This window comes from Nothoprocta perdicaria, unplaced genomic scaffold (assembly GCF_003342845.1).
Source record: "Nothoprocta perdicaria isolate Ctin4 unplaced genomic scaffold, notPer1 scaffold_240, whole genome shotgun sequence".
Lineage (NCBI taxonomy): Eukaryota > Metazoa > Chordata > Aves > Tinamiformes > Tinamidae > Nothoprocta > Nothoprocta perdicaria.
In genome coordinates, this window is record NW_020455467.1 from 388,431 (window position 1) to 402,373 (window position 13,943).

Below are 13,943 nucleotides of genomic sequence, written 5' to 3' on the forward strand. Positions count from 1 at the left end.
CTGCAAAATACTGGTTTAAAAATCACACACTTTGTTGATCTGAATAACTCAAAGTAGAGCCTCTGAAATGACAGATTTCTTTACATAATTAGTGCAATATTTAGATGGAAATTAACATCTGGGCTAATGACTAGCACAGCAACTTCCTGTCTGCTGCAAATTAAAATCGCTGAGGCCGTAATTCCCCAAAGAACCAGACTTATAATGAAAACCACTGTCCCTTTATGACAACATTTTGTGCAGGAATGTCTTTTTAAAATTAACCTCATCCTGCACAGGAGAACATAATGACAGCACCTTGAGTGAGGTTACGGGTTGTGGCTGGTTTTTAACGTCTTGCTGCGCTGCGGTTTGCTGCTGTGCTGTGCAGTGCAGGTAAGAACTGTCGGGGACAAACTGCAGTCCATTTGGGTTAGTGAGGGGCTACAAAGCCAGAACATCTCCGCACATGGCAGATAGTGGGATTTTTGGAAAATGTGGAAAATTTCAATGCAAATCTGAAGGAAAAGCAGATTAGACATGCCTCTTTACCTTGCATCCCACTGTAAGAAAATGATATTAAATCAAATGGCAATAATATAAGTTGATGAAAGGAAATGCTGCTTTTGCAAACATCACCCATGTAGCTTGTGGAATTCATGATTAGAAAATACCACTGATCTCAGGCAGAGTTCAAGAGAGGAACAGACACTTGCAAGCACAGACATTTGCATTAGATGTAAATTAGGGCATATAAGAGAGTGGAAGCTCCCAGGTTTCCGATCGAAAAGTCACCCACTAATGGGTAAGAATCAAAAATGCAAGCAAACAAATAAATAACCCCCCCCCCCCCCCTTTACAACAAGCAGGCAAATGCCTAAGTGCCTGCACGTGTTTTTCTTTGACCCTCTCTGAAGCTAACTGATAATGTTTATGGATCCTGGACTGCCTGATAAACCCTACACTGATAAGCTATGGAATTTCCTGTTTCCACATTGGTTTCAACCGATGATGAGTATCACCCACGTGCGCACAAGTCTGAATCTCTTTTCGTTTGCCATTTAATGGGCAAAAACTAGGAAGAGTCCATCTCCCTTGGTGGGATTACACTAAGGCAAGAGCAGTACCAGATAAGAGCCTGTTTTCTGTGCTCTCCCATGTCCTGTACCTCACTGCAGATTTCAAGACTTACTCAGCTGTCTGAAGGAAGCTGCCCATTGGAAACAGCTGCAGGAGCTGGTAATGTGCCGATAACAGATGTGACTTCTGAGATTTATTTGTTAGATTTCCTGGGTAATAAACCCTACTTCCTCCAGGAGCAAGGCTTGGTACATCTCACACAGTTTTCTTAATGGAATTTCAAATGTAAATTCTGAAGGATTTTATTATTTTTAAAGGGCCCTTTACTTGCTTGGGTGCTCCTTTTACATGGACAACACTTTCCGATCACAAACAGCATTCTGATTTTATTTCTTCAGTTCTTCTGATTTTATTTCTTCAATACAAATTCCCCTTTCTACAAGTCAAACTTTAATAGTTAAAACCAAAACAGTATGACAGTTACTCCTCGTAACAAATGCACTTCGAAAAGCTAAGCCATTTAATATCAAGGTTACTGAATGACAGACAAGCATTTTTCACAGAGGCAAAGGTGATGAAAGGTGAAATTTGGTAGCTCAGTCTCAGATTCTGCATGGAGCTGAACTGTAATGTCTAGCAGTAAAATTGACAGCTTGGAAAGAAACATAATTGCATTTCTCTGCCCATACCTGGGGGCATGTGACTACAATGTCAAGAAGGACTTGATGACATATATGATCTCAGCAGCCATCATCCCTGGTGATTCGGGCAGGGATGTCCAAGTGAAGAACTAGGACAAACCGAAGAACTGTGGGAAAAGCTTCAGGGACTCTGTCCTCACTTCTTTATGACTCCCCATTCTGCTAATACTATTCCTATTTTTAGAGGCACATCAGGGTGCACCGTGCTTAGAAACCAGGGTTTGGTGCCAAGTAGATGTGTCCAGAGCCACCAGCTCAGCGCCCACAGAACGGAGTTGTGGAGTCTCCTCCTCTGGAGGTCTTCAAACCCGCCTGGATGCCGCCCTGTGCTCTGGGTGTCCCTGCTGGAGCAGGGGGCTGCACTAGAGGGGTCCCTTCCAACCCCAACCATTCTGGGATTCTGGGATCCTGTGCGGCTTTTCCCTTACGACCAGAGGGCTTGGTGTGGCACTAAGCTCCCCGCCGAGGCCGTGGCTCTGAGGCCATGGTGCTGGCTGCATCCCAGGGCCCAAGGAGCTGAGGGAAGGGGGGAAGCCTGGCAATTTCCGTGTCTTATCCTCAAGGCAGCAGTTCCCAAGAGCAGGGATGGACGCAAGCAAAGAAATGTTGCAAGGTGTCGACAGAGCAGAATTTGCCAAAATGTTGATCCCAGCATGAACTACTAAAAGGCAGTAAAAGCAGCACATGCTGGGGACACAACAGCAACTTAAAATCTTACAGGACCCTGTAATTTTTGCTTTCAGCAGAACTACTGTCTCATTTTCTACCCCGTATTTTTGAGATACCTATGAGCTGTATGATGCTAATGGTATGTATGTTTTTCCAGCAGAAATAACCCATCTGTTTAACTTCCTCAGGAAATTCTCTCTTACTTCCTTTGGAAACAAACCCGTTTTCATATGCCTCCAGCAAGAATAAAAAACCTTCACTTTACTGAAAGTTAAGAAAATATTCTAAAAACTGCTTGAGCAAGACATAAATAATATCTAATACCCTTTGAATCCTTACATAAGGGGCACTCTCAGGTAAGAGATTTCTGCAGCAAAATTAGCAATAAAAATTAGCGATAAATAAACTTATTTGCACTTCAGCTTGAGTCTGAATGGTCTAAACCTTGCAAATTAAATTTAATTTCCAAATTTAGGAAAAAAAAATTATATGCTTTCCTGTACATTTAAAACGTACCTTTTCATTTAAAAAAGACTGACTACATTATAGTGCAACATGCCTCTCTTTCCTTCCCTCTTTTCCTTCCTGTGATCAAGAGAAATACACAACCATGAGAATGGCCTTAGGAAAAAAGAGGTGTTTAATAGGTTTAAAATTCGGCAGTTATGTTTATATCCTCAATTCTAAGTCCCAATCTTCTTTTCCACGAGCTGCCAGGTTTTACTTCTGCTGATGTACTCTGTTCTTTTTTTAATTGAAAAGACTCTGTTTGGATGGTAATTTGTAATTTAACGTACCTAGAACTGCCCAGCCACACGCTACAGATGGGTTCATTCTAGCAGGCACAGAGTGCCTCCCTTGCAGTTTACCTTTATAGAGCAGATAGATAACTCTTATAACCACAAAAACTAGAGTAGAGGAATAAATCCTTTAGCTTTTGATCACAGGCCCCCCCGTTATGTTTCAATAACTTAATAGTGGGGTTAGCAACCTGGTCTTGGGAATGTCTAGGACACTGTGGCATAAAATGAATCAGATTTTTCTACATGAAAAATTTTGCATTACTAGAATCTGCTTCATCTATCCCCCTAACAAACAGAGGGAAATACCGAAGTCCAATCTCCATATGCGCAATCAATCCCACCAAGCTCAGAATGACACTGCTGGACCTCCCTTTCTCTCTCCCCACATATTACTGGCACTGATGCATCGAGCCTATAATCAATGAATCAATCATATTAAAACGCTGAAATACTCTACACTCTTTAGTGGAAGCTTTCTCTTTGTCTGCCCAGGTCAGTCAGTGGCTCTCATGAGATTCAATATTCAAGCTGTAAAATTACCACCTCATCTCCTATCAGGCACCATGAATATTTTATGGAAGGAATTGTCCAAGGGACAGGCACATGAATATACATACAAAGAGATGGTGAATGCATTTCATTTAATGCAAATGTCTGTAACCTACATTAGAAAAATATCCTATTAGAATGGAAAGCCTTTATCAATGGAAAAAAAATGGATTCGAGCTTGCAGGCTGAGAAGTGAGAAGTAGTTTGTATGCGATCCAGGCTTCAACTCTGCAACAGTATTTCCCTAAATCACAAATATTTCTGTGCTAACAACTATTTCACTGTAAACACAAATGCCTGCTTCCTTTCAGAACCAAATTCATTAAAAAGGTGTGATTGGGCAGTTCCAATTAAACTGCTAAGCAATCTGGTGAACAAAAGAACCCAACATGTTCTGAGTAATTTAATCTTTTACCAGAGCTCCTTGGGGGACCCTCTTGCAAGGCAACTTCCCTGTGCTGAGTCCAGGCACAGGGAGACTCCCTAGGTGTAAGATAAACTCCTCTCATATCCTGACTTGTGTCACAAGCCTGGGCATGGCTGCCCACACAAAAGTCACCCCTTCCCAAGTGGCTGCGTTAAGAGGCTCTGCCTGCCCCTCCTCGCTGCAGCAGGGAGGAAGGGACAGGATCTGTCACCGCTGCCTTGTCTATGTGACACTGGAACAATTGTTTACATTGCTCTGTGTGCCACGGGGCCAGCAGAGCCAGCTCTCCTATACATACACCTTCCTTTTCCCCCTCCTATGGCAATCATCCCAGCTCCTCTCCAGTGGTTTTTGACATCCTTTTATAGAGTGTTTTGCTCCCCTGCTGCTGTAGCTCTCTTCCTCCCTTGTGGTCTCCTCCTCTTCCTCCTACACATCCTCCAAGGGGGACAAGGGGCAGTTTTTGCTCCTGCTGCTTCTCAGTGCACATGTGCTGGACACTGTACATGTGCACATGTGCTGGACACTGGATCTGCGGGGGGCTCACAGCTCTTCTCTGCACGGTGCATTATTTTGAAAACTTGACCTCTAACCAACTACTAAATGACAGGAAACGTGTCAGTATTTAACAATTCTGACACCTCTCTACATCTGTTAGTTTGACTGAAGCTGGCCAATGAGTTCAGAAGTTCCCGGGTGAGATATCTGAGGGAGGGATGACCCAAATGACATAAGCCAAAGTCAAATAAACCTTATTTATTTAGGAGAGCTGGCTAAAAAGAAGTAATCTAATAAAGATACATCAGCTTCTTTATGGTTACCCACCATACCCTGAATTGTCAGAGTGAATGAAGTTAATGTGTATAGTGAAGGGCCATTCTTCAGAAGTCTTACTGATGGCATATCCCCAAGCTTTTCAACAGCTATAAATCCTTAGGAAGACACAGCTTTCAAATTTGTGTTAGCATGTGGCATACTGAGTGGCAATTACCTCTTAGCTAAAATATTCAGAGACACACATTTGATAAGTTTAGCTTTTTCATAGAACAGGGAAAAGGTCACCAAAAATGCAACCCTGCATCAGAAAATGGTATGTGCTGACTGAAACAGTATCTCTCTTGCCCTTCCCGTGACTAGGCAAACCAGGAGAGGACAAGGAAACAGCTGGCCAAACACAGAGGGATCAGAGTGAAAGAGCCCACAAACAGGATTAAAAACGGAGGCTTTGCCACGGAGCACTGGGACTAAAATCCTCTTCTTTCATGAAATTCACAATGGAGAAAGGAAGCAGGTCTCCTGCATGGAACACCTGGAACTCACTCCTCCAAGGCACAACAAAGCAGCAGACCTACCGTCTTCACTGGTGTGGGGCTCGGTACTAGCGTCCTGGTCCACTTCCTCTAAGGTGCCATGTTCGCTGTATGGGCTGTCACTGCAGGGAAACAAAAGGCTGAGCAGAAGGAGAAGCCACAGCATGAAACGGGTGCTTTAGAGGGTGTTAAACCTCAGTCATTGCCCTTGCCAGGCCACCCAGGACAACGGACTTCTTTTCACAGATATCCAGTATGTCACTCCTCCATGTCATTATTTAAAATTATCACTCCAATGTCATAAAGTTATTTAAAAAGTAATTCTCATGCCTTGCTATGAATAAATAATACTGAAGAAGTCAACGTACTTGTCCTTCAGCTAGCAGCTTCATCCATATCAGAACTTTTTGAACCTTTCATTTACGAAAATTGGGTGCAAGTGGCTAGAAGTGGGAAGGAGCAAGGGCAAGAGTCCTGCATCATATGCTGGAATTGGCTAAGGCAGTTCACGTGTACGAGCTTCCTGCCTGGCTGTGCACTCTGTATCCCTGGCAGCCTCAAGGCAAGGGGAGCTGCCTCCACACAGCCTTGCAGGTAACAGCCTGTGATCAGTCTGTGAACAGTCTAGCTGCCTGTTCTTCATTTGTTTTACAATTAACACTTCCCTTGTGAACCTAAGTGCTCTTCTCATTCACCTTCATACTCCTATAGTTTGAGAAAGTCGTTTTAGATCCCAAGAGCCAACTGGAAAATCTGCAGGTTTTGTTAAGGAGATAGAAGAATAATACTCAGACTCACCAGTAGTCATCTCCAGCCATACACTTTTCATACACTGGGCCATCGAGTTCTTTAGCATCTGGAAAAATAGCTTCATGGTGGATGATGATAGTTTTTATTATTTCATTTACATGCGCCTGACAAGACACCTGGTCTTGTATGTCTGGAACAGGCATCAGTGTTGGCCCAAAACAAATGGCCAGGTTGTAAGGATCCATCATGTTTTCATCACTGTACTGTGAAAGGCTGTTGTAACAGAAAAAGCAAGAAAAAAACAGTTATTCACTGCAACTAAGCTTATCCTGAAAACTTGAGAAATTTTAATTTCCTCTCAATGAGATTTCCTGTTCTCCTTGACACTTACTCCAACACAACAAAAAAGTAGAAAAAAGAAAAAAAAAGAAAAAGGAAGGGGGGAGTTCTTCAGCAGAGTATATAAATTACAAAATGAGCTTCTCATATGTACGTGTGTGCACATTTGTGCTTCTGCACTGTTGTGTTTAGCGTACACTGAGCTAATGGCCTAATGTAAAATGCATCAGCTGCTACTGCTTCTGTCTCATCAGGGTTTATCCTCAAAGGCCCAAGCGGACTGGATCCTAAAAGGGTTTACATCCCTACCATTTCTCATTAGACTTTTATGTATCTTTCCCATCCACTGGCTATAAAACTTAGGCAGACTGAATTGTCCTCTGGAGGTAACTCAGCTCCTGGATCTTACGAAGGCTCTTGTGACTTCTAGTTTCTGTTTTTACCAAGCAACCTAAAATCCTTGAGCACCTTGCCTTCTGCCTCGAAAATCCAATGGGAGATTCATCTTGGAATCCTCCAAACCAAAGGCTTAAGTTTTATTAAAAAACAACTGCATGCTGTTCTTTCCTCCAGAAAATTCAATGTTACCGTTTTTCAACTTGGATTTTGAATGAAAAGTTGTACTTTATTCCCCTAGTTCAGATTTCTGATAAGAGACTGGCTTTTGATTGCTTCTGTGCAGGGCCAGTCAAACATAAACTGAATCCCTTGGACACCTCTTACCTCAGTACTGTTCTGCACCCTGAAGCAGTAAATGCATGAGTATGTCTGCTTGTGTTTAAATACAGTGATATCTTCCCTTTAGAAAGGGAATTTTGGAAAGTGTTTGCCCCTCACAAGCAACACCAGCTGAAGAAGGAAGCCTCTAAATGACTCCCTTCACAACCTGCCTGCCAAATCAATCTTGCTCTCCCTTTTCCTATGCCACGTACTGTTATCCTAGCCTGTGTGTTAACTGGAGACACCTTGTTCTTACAGATTTATAAAGGTGTTTCTGTTTCATCCTTTATGTATGTGCAAGGTAGTGCAAGGAAGAAGACAGCTAGTGATAGCTGTCACCATGAAACATGGGCAGTCCTGCTGGTGGCTGGTAATGGACATTGTTACTCAGGGGCCATGGCTGGGGCTGAGCTGTCCATGAACAACCTGGTCACGTTGGTGAATGTTCATGAACCTGAGCACAGAATCACAGAATGGCTGAGGTTGGAAGGGACCTCTAGAGACCATCTAGTCCAACTCCCTGCTCCAGCAGGGACATCAAGACCACATGTTCATGAACAAGCTGGTCAGTGGGCTGGCAGGCACTTGCAGATGGCACCAGGCTGCAGGAAGCAACAGAGCAATGGACTAACAGGAACTTCGCTTATTATTCATTTATTAAGGGATTATTCTCCTCCACTTGGCACTTACATAGATATATTTGGGATGCTGTGTCTAGTTCTGATCTCCAGTACAAGAAAAATTAATAAACTGTGTAGAGTCTAGAGAAGAACCACAGACATGGTTAGGAGGCAGGAGCACAATGGGTACAAAAGAGGGAGAGGGAATTTAGCTGCAACCTTCAACAGCTAAAGGGGAGGTCTAGACCAGACAGAGCAAGATTCTTCTTGGATGTGTTCAGCAAAAGGATGTGGCAAGAGATACAACTTGCAGCAAGGGAAATCGCTACTGGAAGTAGGGAAAAATCTTCACATTGAGACAGGCTCTCCAGAGAGGCTGTGGATTTTCTGCGCTTGGTGAAAGGTTGACCTGAGAAATCCTCGAGCAACTTGATATGACTTCTGAAGTTTTAAGCGGGAGGCAGGAAGTCTACTTGCTTGCAAACCCTTACTTCAGAAGTTGCCTTTCTTTTGCAGGGTGAAAATCCAACTAGTTTATATCAAAACATACATACACTGGGCATTCTCCTCACTCGTAGTCCCATTATTAGAAAATACAAGCAGAAACATGGAGTCTTTCTCTGGTTGAAGCTAGCATCAAGTAAGTAGCTTTCAGTGCCTCTGTTGCTTGTGTTTGTTATTTATTTTTCCCATTAGGAGATTAAAATCATCTTGGGTGAGCAAAAATTCTACTTCTAAGTTATGTAAATTATTTTTAATGTAGCTACAATTTATGTTATTTTTCTTGCTTTACTCGACTTTACTTGCACTCCCCATATCAGACAACACTTTAATCTGTCGTCTTAGAACTGAGCTCAGTTTGGGACAAACGGAATTCTAATTTGCATGCGAACTGTTTTACTTCTACTTTCTTTGCCAACTAAAATATTATCTTTTGTGTTAAATGAAGCTTCAGTTGTAAATTCTCCACCGAGGATGAGTAAACACAACAAATTCTGATGCCCGCAGAGGGAGGCAGATAAGAGATGCAGTATCTTGAGGAATTCTAAAGCACTTACTGGTTGAGGAAGGCAAAGAGGTATCTCATCACTATAAGGACCGACCTGGGCAAAGTTAGGAGGAGTTTGCGGATGTGAAGAGCCCTCTCACAGAGATTGTCTATTCCTGTAAGGCATAAGAAGATACTTTAAATTATCTTTCCTATTATGGTCCCAAACAGCATTCAGCCAGTTCTCTCAATTGGCATTTGACTCTTTAGTATCACAAGCCCCTAGTCAGCACCTTCTCATTTGGGACTATTAAAAGAAGGGCAACCCTAAAAGTCCTCTCCCTCTCATTAAAATCACAGGCACTTTAAAAGTAATGCATTTAAATACACCTTGCAAACCTGCTGAAGTCAAATTCTATGCTACACAGCTCATGAAACCACAGTATCAGTACAAAAGTAATCTGAAGGAACCAGGAAAAAAAGTTTGTCCTCCATTTCAGACAAAGATTCACTCTCTTTATTTGAATGTGGATATTGGGATTAACATTCCAGTCATTAAGCTTCTCTAATTTGTTTTTTTTTTTATCAATTCCCCATTTGTAACTCCAATAATAGCAAAACTACCAAAAGCCTTTATGTTTTTTAGCGTGTAAGCAACGAATCCAAAGGTCACAGGTACCTTCCTGGAATTTTATACTAGTCCACCAACATTCTTCTGAAGTGAGCAAAACAAAGTCAGCTAAAAAAAAAAGTCACTTCCTAATGTATAATAAGAAGGATGAGTTATTTTTTTTGTGTGTTGGCCAAAAGCATTATGTGCTACAAGTGCAGGTAAGGATGGGGAAAGAAGAGAAACTAGCTTTCCAAACACCCTGTCCCTGAATTTTCTAATCCATGTGTTTTCTGTGTAATTTAACACTGCTAGAAACAATCTATAATGTCAGCAATGCTCCTTATGTCAACAAGAAATAATGCTGTAATGAACACTATGTAGGGAAAAGTTTAGTAGACTACAGTAGACTTTAAGTAGACTTCAGCAGCTCTGAAATGGATGTTCAAAAATTAGGACATGAGAAACAAGAGCTAATGCCAACAGCCAATAAGCCATTTGTACTAAAAATGTGAGATTTAACATAATAAAAACGTGACATTTAAAATAATTGCTTACATACAAATGTGTTAACTGTAAACAGAGCTCCTGGTGTTTATTTGTGCTTTTTTTCTAGGCCTGCTTCCTACAAATCAGCACTTATTTGGAGATGCAAGCTGTATGTTGTTTTTTCTCAGAGGAACAACTGGTGTCCAGTAACGAGTATTTGGGTACCATGAGCTGAGCATAAGCAGAGCATCTCAGCAGTGAGACATTTACTGCAGGAGCAGCAACGTGACGCTCTTGAGGGAAGAGAAAATACCTGTTCTAGCAGGGCTGCTGACTGCTGAGTGCATTGGTGAGCCCTGCACCAGGGCTTATATGGGAAAGGACAGCTGCCAGGCTGTGTAATTTATAACCCAAAGAGCCCAAATGAACGGAGACTATGACACTGCCCTTCTTCAAGCAGAGTAGGGGACTTGAAAGCTACTGGGATGTTTCTGCTGAGCCTGCAGGAGGTGTTTCTGGTCAGTGGTTAGGAAGCAGCCGGCGGCAGGGATGTGCTGGAGTGGTGCCGGGATGTGCGGAGCCCGGCAGCACCGCAGATCCTGCTCTGCATGGAAGGAGCCTCATGGAGCCACCAAATCCCCCTGTGCCACCCAAAAGGGCTCCCGCTACTGCTCCTAGAGCCTTCTCACCTGCAGGTCGCCCAGCAAGTGACACTGCGCGTCCCTGCACACAGAGCTGCAGGTCTGGGTGCGTTCAGTCTACGTGTATGTGGGCAGGGGGGTTTGTGTGGAAGGTCCAAGGAGGTCCAAGCCACTTCTGCAGGCTCTTCTGCAGGCTCCGTGAGAGCCGTGCTGCCCACGTGTGCCGGTACAGCCAGCGCCAGGCACGTGTGCAGCGGCGCTGGGGCAAGCTACACACGCCACAAGGAGGGCTGTGCAGTTCTAACACCTTCCTGCTAACCAGGGCCACGTTCCATGAAAGCTTCTTTATTGAAGATCCAAACCACTGCCAAGGGGTAAATTTGGGGGCTTCCCATACTATTTCAAAAGGCTTGTTTTACTTTCTCAGCACTGGCCTGTTTTAAGGGAGGTGATAGGTAATAACATTTTGTATTTGCCCACTGCTTTTAAAGGAGCAGCCAAATCTTAGAGCTGCTTGTGTGTGCGCAGTGCCTGTGTGTTTGTGGATAGGTAGGAAAGAAGGAATGAATAGTTGGAAATCTTTCCGCATCCCGGCAGGAAGAACGTGGAGCTCTGCTGCTTCCCACACAAGGGAACCCAAAGGGAAGCTCTGCTGGGTCTCCATGGCCTTTCCTGCAGGAAGCCTCAGGAGGGAATGGCCACGCAGGCCCCAAACTGCCTGCTGGGAGCAACCAGCCCCAGCACCGAGACAGGAGCACGAGGGCAGCTGCATCGTCCCTCTCTCAGCACTGCTGGTGGAGACCCCCTTTCTATTTCTCTGAATTTAAGAACTGTAATCAGTCCTACCTCGGTGCTCAGTGAGGTATTTCCCATTTTTCAGCTATGAAATCTGAAGTACTGATAACTTATGTCTTGCCTAAATAGTTAGCTGCCAAACAGAAATGGAGAACAGGGAATCCGGGCACTTGTTCACTGCTCTGATGATAAACGAGGCTCCCATCCTCAGACGCAAGCAACTGGATAAGCTTATGGCAAAGCCAAGCACACTAAGAACTAATGCTTGTTCTCTGATTGTGGAGGGAGGCGGGGAAAGGAGATCCCACGTGAAGGACACAGGGATATCAACCACAAATCACCACTATCAAGTTCACCTCTGGTGAAAACTGCAGCGCACCCCAAAACCCAGAAAGGAATAGCTCGGGGCGAAAGAAGAGAAGGAAAAAAGGCCAGATTGGTTCTGGGGTTTCATTAAGGCACTGGGCTGGAGACCTGCTTCCCAGAACTGTTACTGCATTTGTGCTAGACAGTAATTTAATGTACTTCCAAATAACATAAGGAGCTAGGTCGTCACAAAACCATCTAGACATCCTACCATCAAAGGTGTTTGGGATGTAGGGAACATGCACCAGCCACTATGAAACATGAAAAAACAGAGGTTTGGTGGGACTCTCCAGATTTACTGCTCCGCCTTTTTCGCCTGCCTCTTCACCTCTATCACCTCTGAGAGATGTCGGTCCAACCTGCCTATAAATCCTTCAAAGCCTCCCCAAGATAATCTGTTCTAGTGCAACCTCACCTTGCCCTTGGAAATTTTTTTATTAAATGGTCTCCCATGGACCTGCTCTCCAAGTGGTCCTTGTGCTTAAAATGGACAAATAAATCCACCTGAGACCTGAATTGCTGCCTAAGTGAAGCAATTTCTTACGAGCTACCTTGTTCATTGCCAGCCATTCAGACCAGTGAGAGGGCTGTAAATCCTGGCTACTCGAGCCTTACAAAAAGGATGTGAATTTCATCTTCCCAGGAAGATAAGCCCTGGAATTTGTTTCAGAGGCCTTTGCCTTCTACAGAGAGACACTGTTGAATCACCATGAGGTTTTAGCAAAGAGATTCTAGAGTGAAAAGATGAACAATCTGCCTCAGAAAAGTAAAGAAAGTCAGAGAAGGGAGGAAACACAATTACTATCAGAAAATCCCAGACATAAATAAAACAAGATTAAATTATAAATGAAGACAGGGATATATTCATGCTAAAGTACATTAAGAAAACATAAGGCAAATTGATGTTTAATTAAGTAATAATCCTGAAGTAGTAGAGCATGTAACAGGCAATAAATATTCAAATACATAAACTCAAAGCTTTGGTGACTGAGAACAAAAGGCATTTGCAAGAGAGCAATTACTGGTGGTTCCCAAATGTTTTGGGCCGAACAGCTACATGTCTGTCATTAAAGGTTGGTTAAAATGCCATAAAAGCATTTTTAGCTGCATTTTCGTGTTCACTGTCTTGGCCTTACATGAAGCCTTGCCCGTGCTGCTGGTGAGAGGTGGGTATCCCATGAGCAGAGCAGAAGTCAGAGGTCAGAAACCAAACACACAAATTCTGGATTACATCTCTTTACCATCCTGTTAACATCTTTCACTGGCCGCTCTCAAAAGAAGTGAAAGAAAGGAGAATATTTTGCAAGGGGAAGATATTATTGATCAGCCCATATAGGCAGATAAAGCTGGTGTCAGCACTGAATGAATTGGGACAATGCAATAGCCAGTGCTGTGCTGGCTAAGCACAATTCACAGGCAAGGGCAGCACAGGAGGACAGGAAGAAATAAATATATATAAGGGTGAACTTAAGAGTTTGTGCTTCTCTCCACTTTTGGATAAATCTCACCCAAATCAAAGGGATATATATATATATATATATATTTTTTTTTTTTTTTTTTTAAATTTGGCCATGCCATTTATGGCCCTGTGATTTCTATTTAGGAAGGCCTTATAGAAGGGCACAGACAACAGTCTCCACTATTACTTGGGGAAAGGAAAAAGCTGTTACCATTTGGCTGAAACGTCTTTGGGAAGAGTTGACAATTCATAATACTGTTTGTGTTTTTTAAAACTTTTTAAATAACGGGCAATAGTCTGGCAAAGAAACAAGACAAATTATTGACGTATTTATGTCTGTAGGGAAATGCAAAGTGCTGGCTGCAGAAGATCAGAATGAGGACAATTAGAAGGGAAATACAGATATCCATGCTGTGGTGTCAGTATATCAAATTAAAGGCCAGGGAGATGCCAGCAAGAAGAACTCTAAAGACCTAAGGAGCAGCTAGGTCCTAGGTCCCTGACGGGACCTAAAGACCCGTCGGGAGGGCTCAGGTGTGCTGGCTGCTGCCCGGCCCCATGGTGCCGGCGAACAACAGCTCCCTGTGGAGCTGGGATGCAGCAGCTCCCTCTCCCTGTGGTGCAGGGATGTAGGAGCTCCCACTCCCT

General features: G+C 43.3%; 1 protein-coding gene across 1 annotated transcript in view; it reads right to left on the reverse strand.

Moving 5' to 3' along the window:
- Window positions 1-13,943, reverse strand: part of SRGAP1 (SLIT-ROBO Rho GTPase activating protein 1) — a 126,172-nt gene that overhangs the window by 5,596 nt on the left and 106,633 nt on the right. Inside the window, exons 16-18 of the mRNA XM_026039796.1 lie at window positions 9,006-9,111; window positions 6,317-6,541; window positions 5,561-5,640 (exon numbers count right to left, since the gene is read on the reverse strand). Coding sequence (XP_025895581.1) covers window positions 5,561-5,640; window positions 6,317-6,541; window positions 9,006-9,111 — 411 coding nt within the window. The remainder of the gene's footprint in view (window positions 1-5,560; window positions 5,641-6,316; window positions 6,542-9,005; window positions 9,112-13,943) is intronic.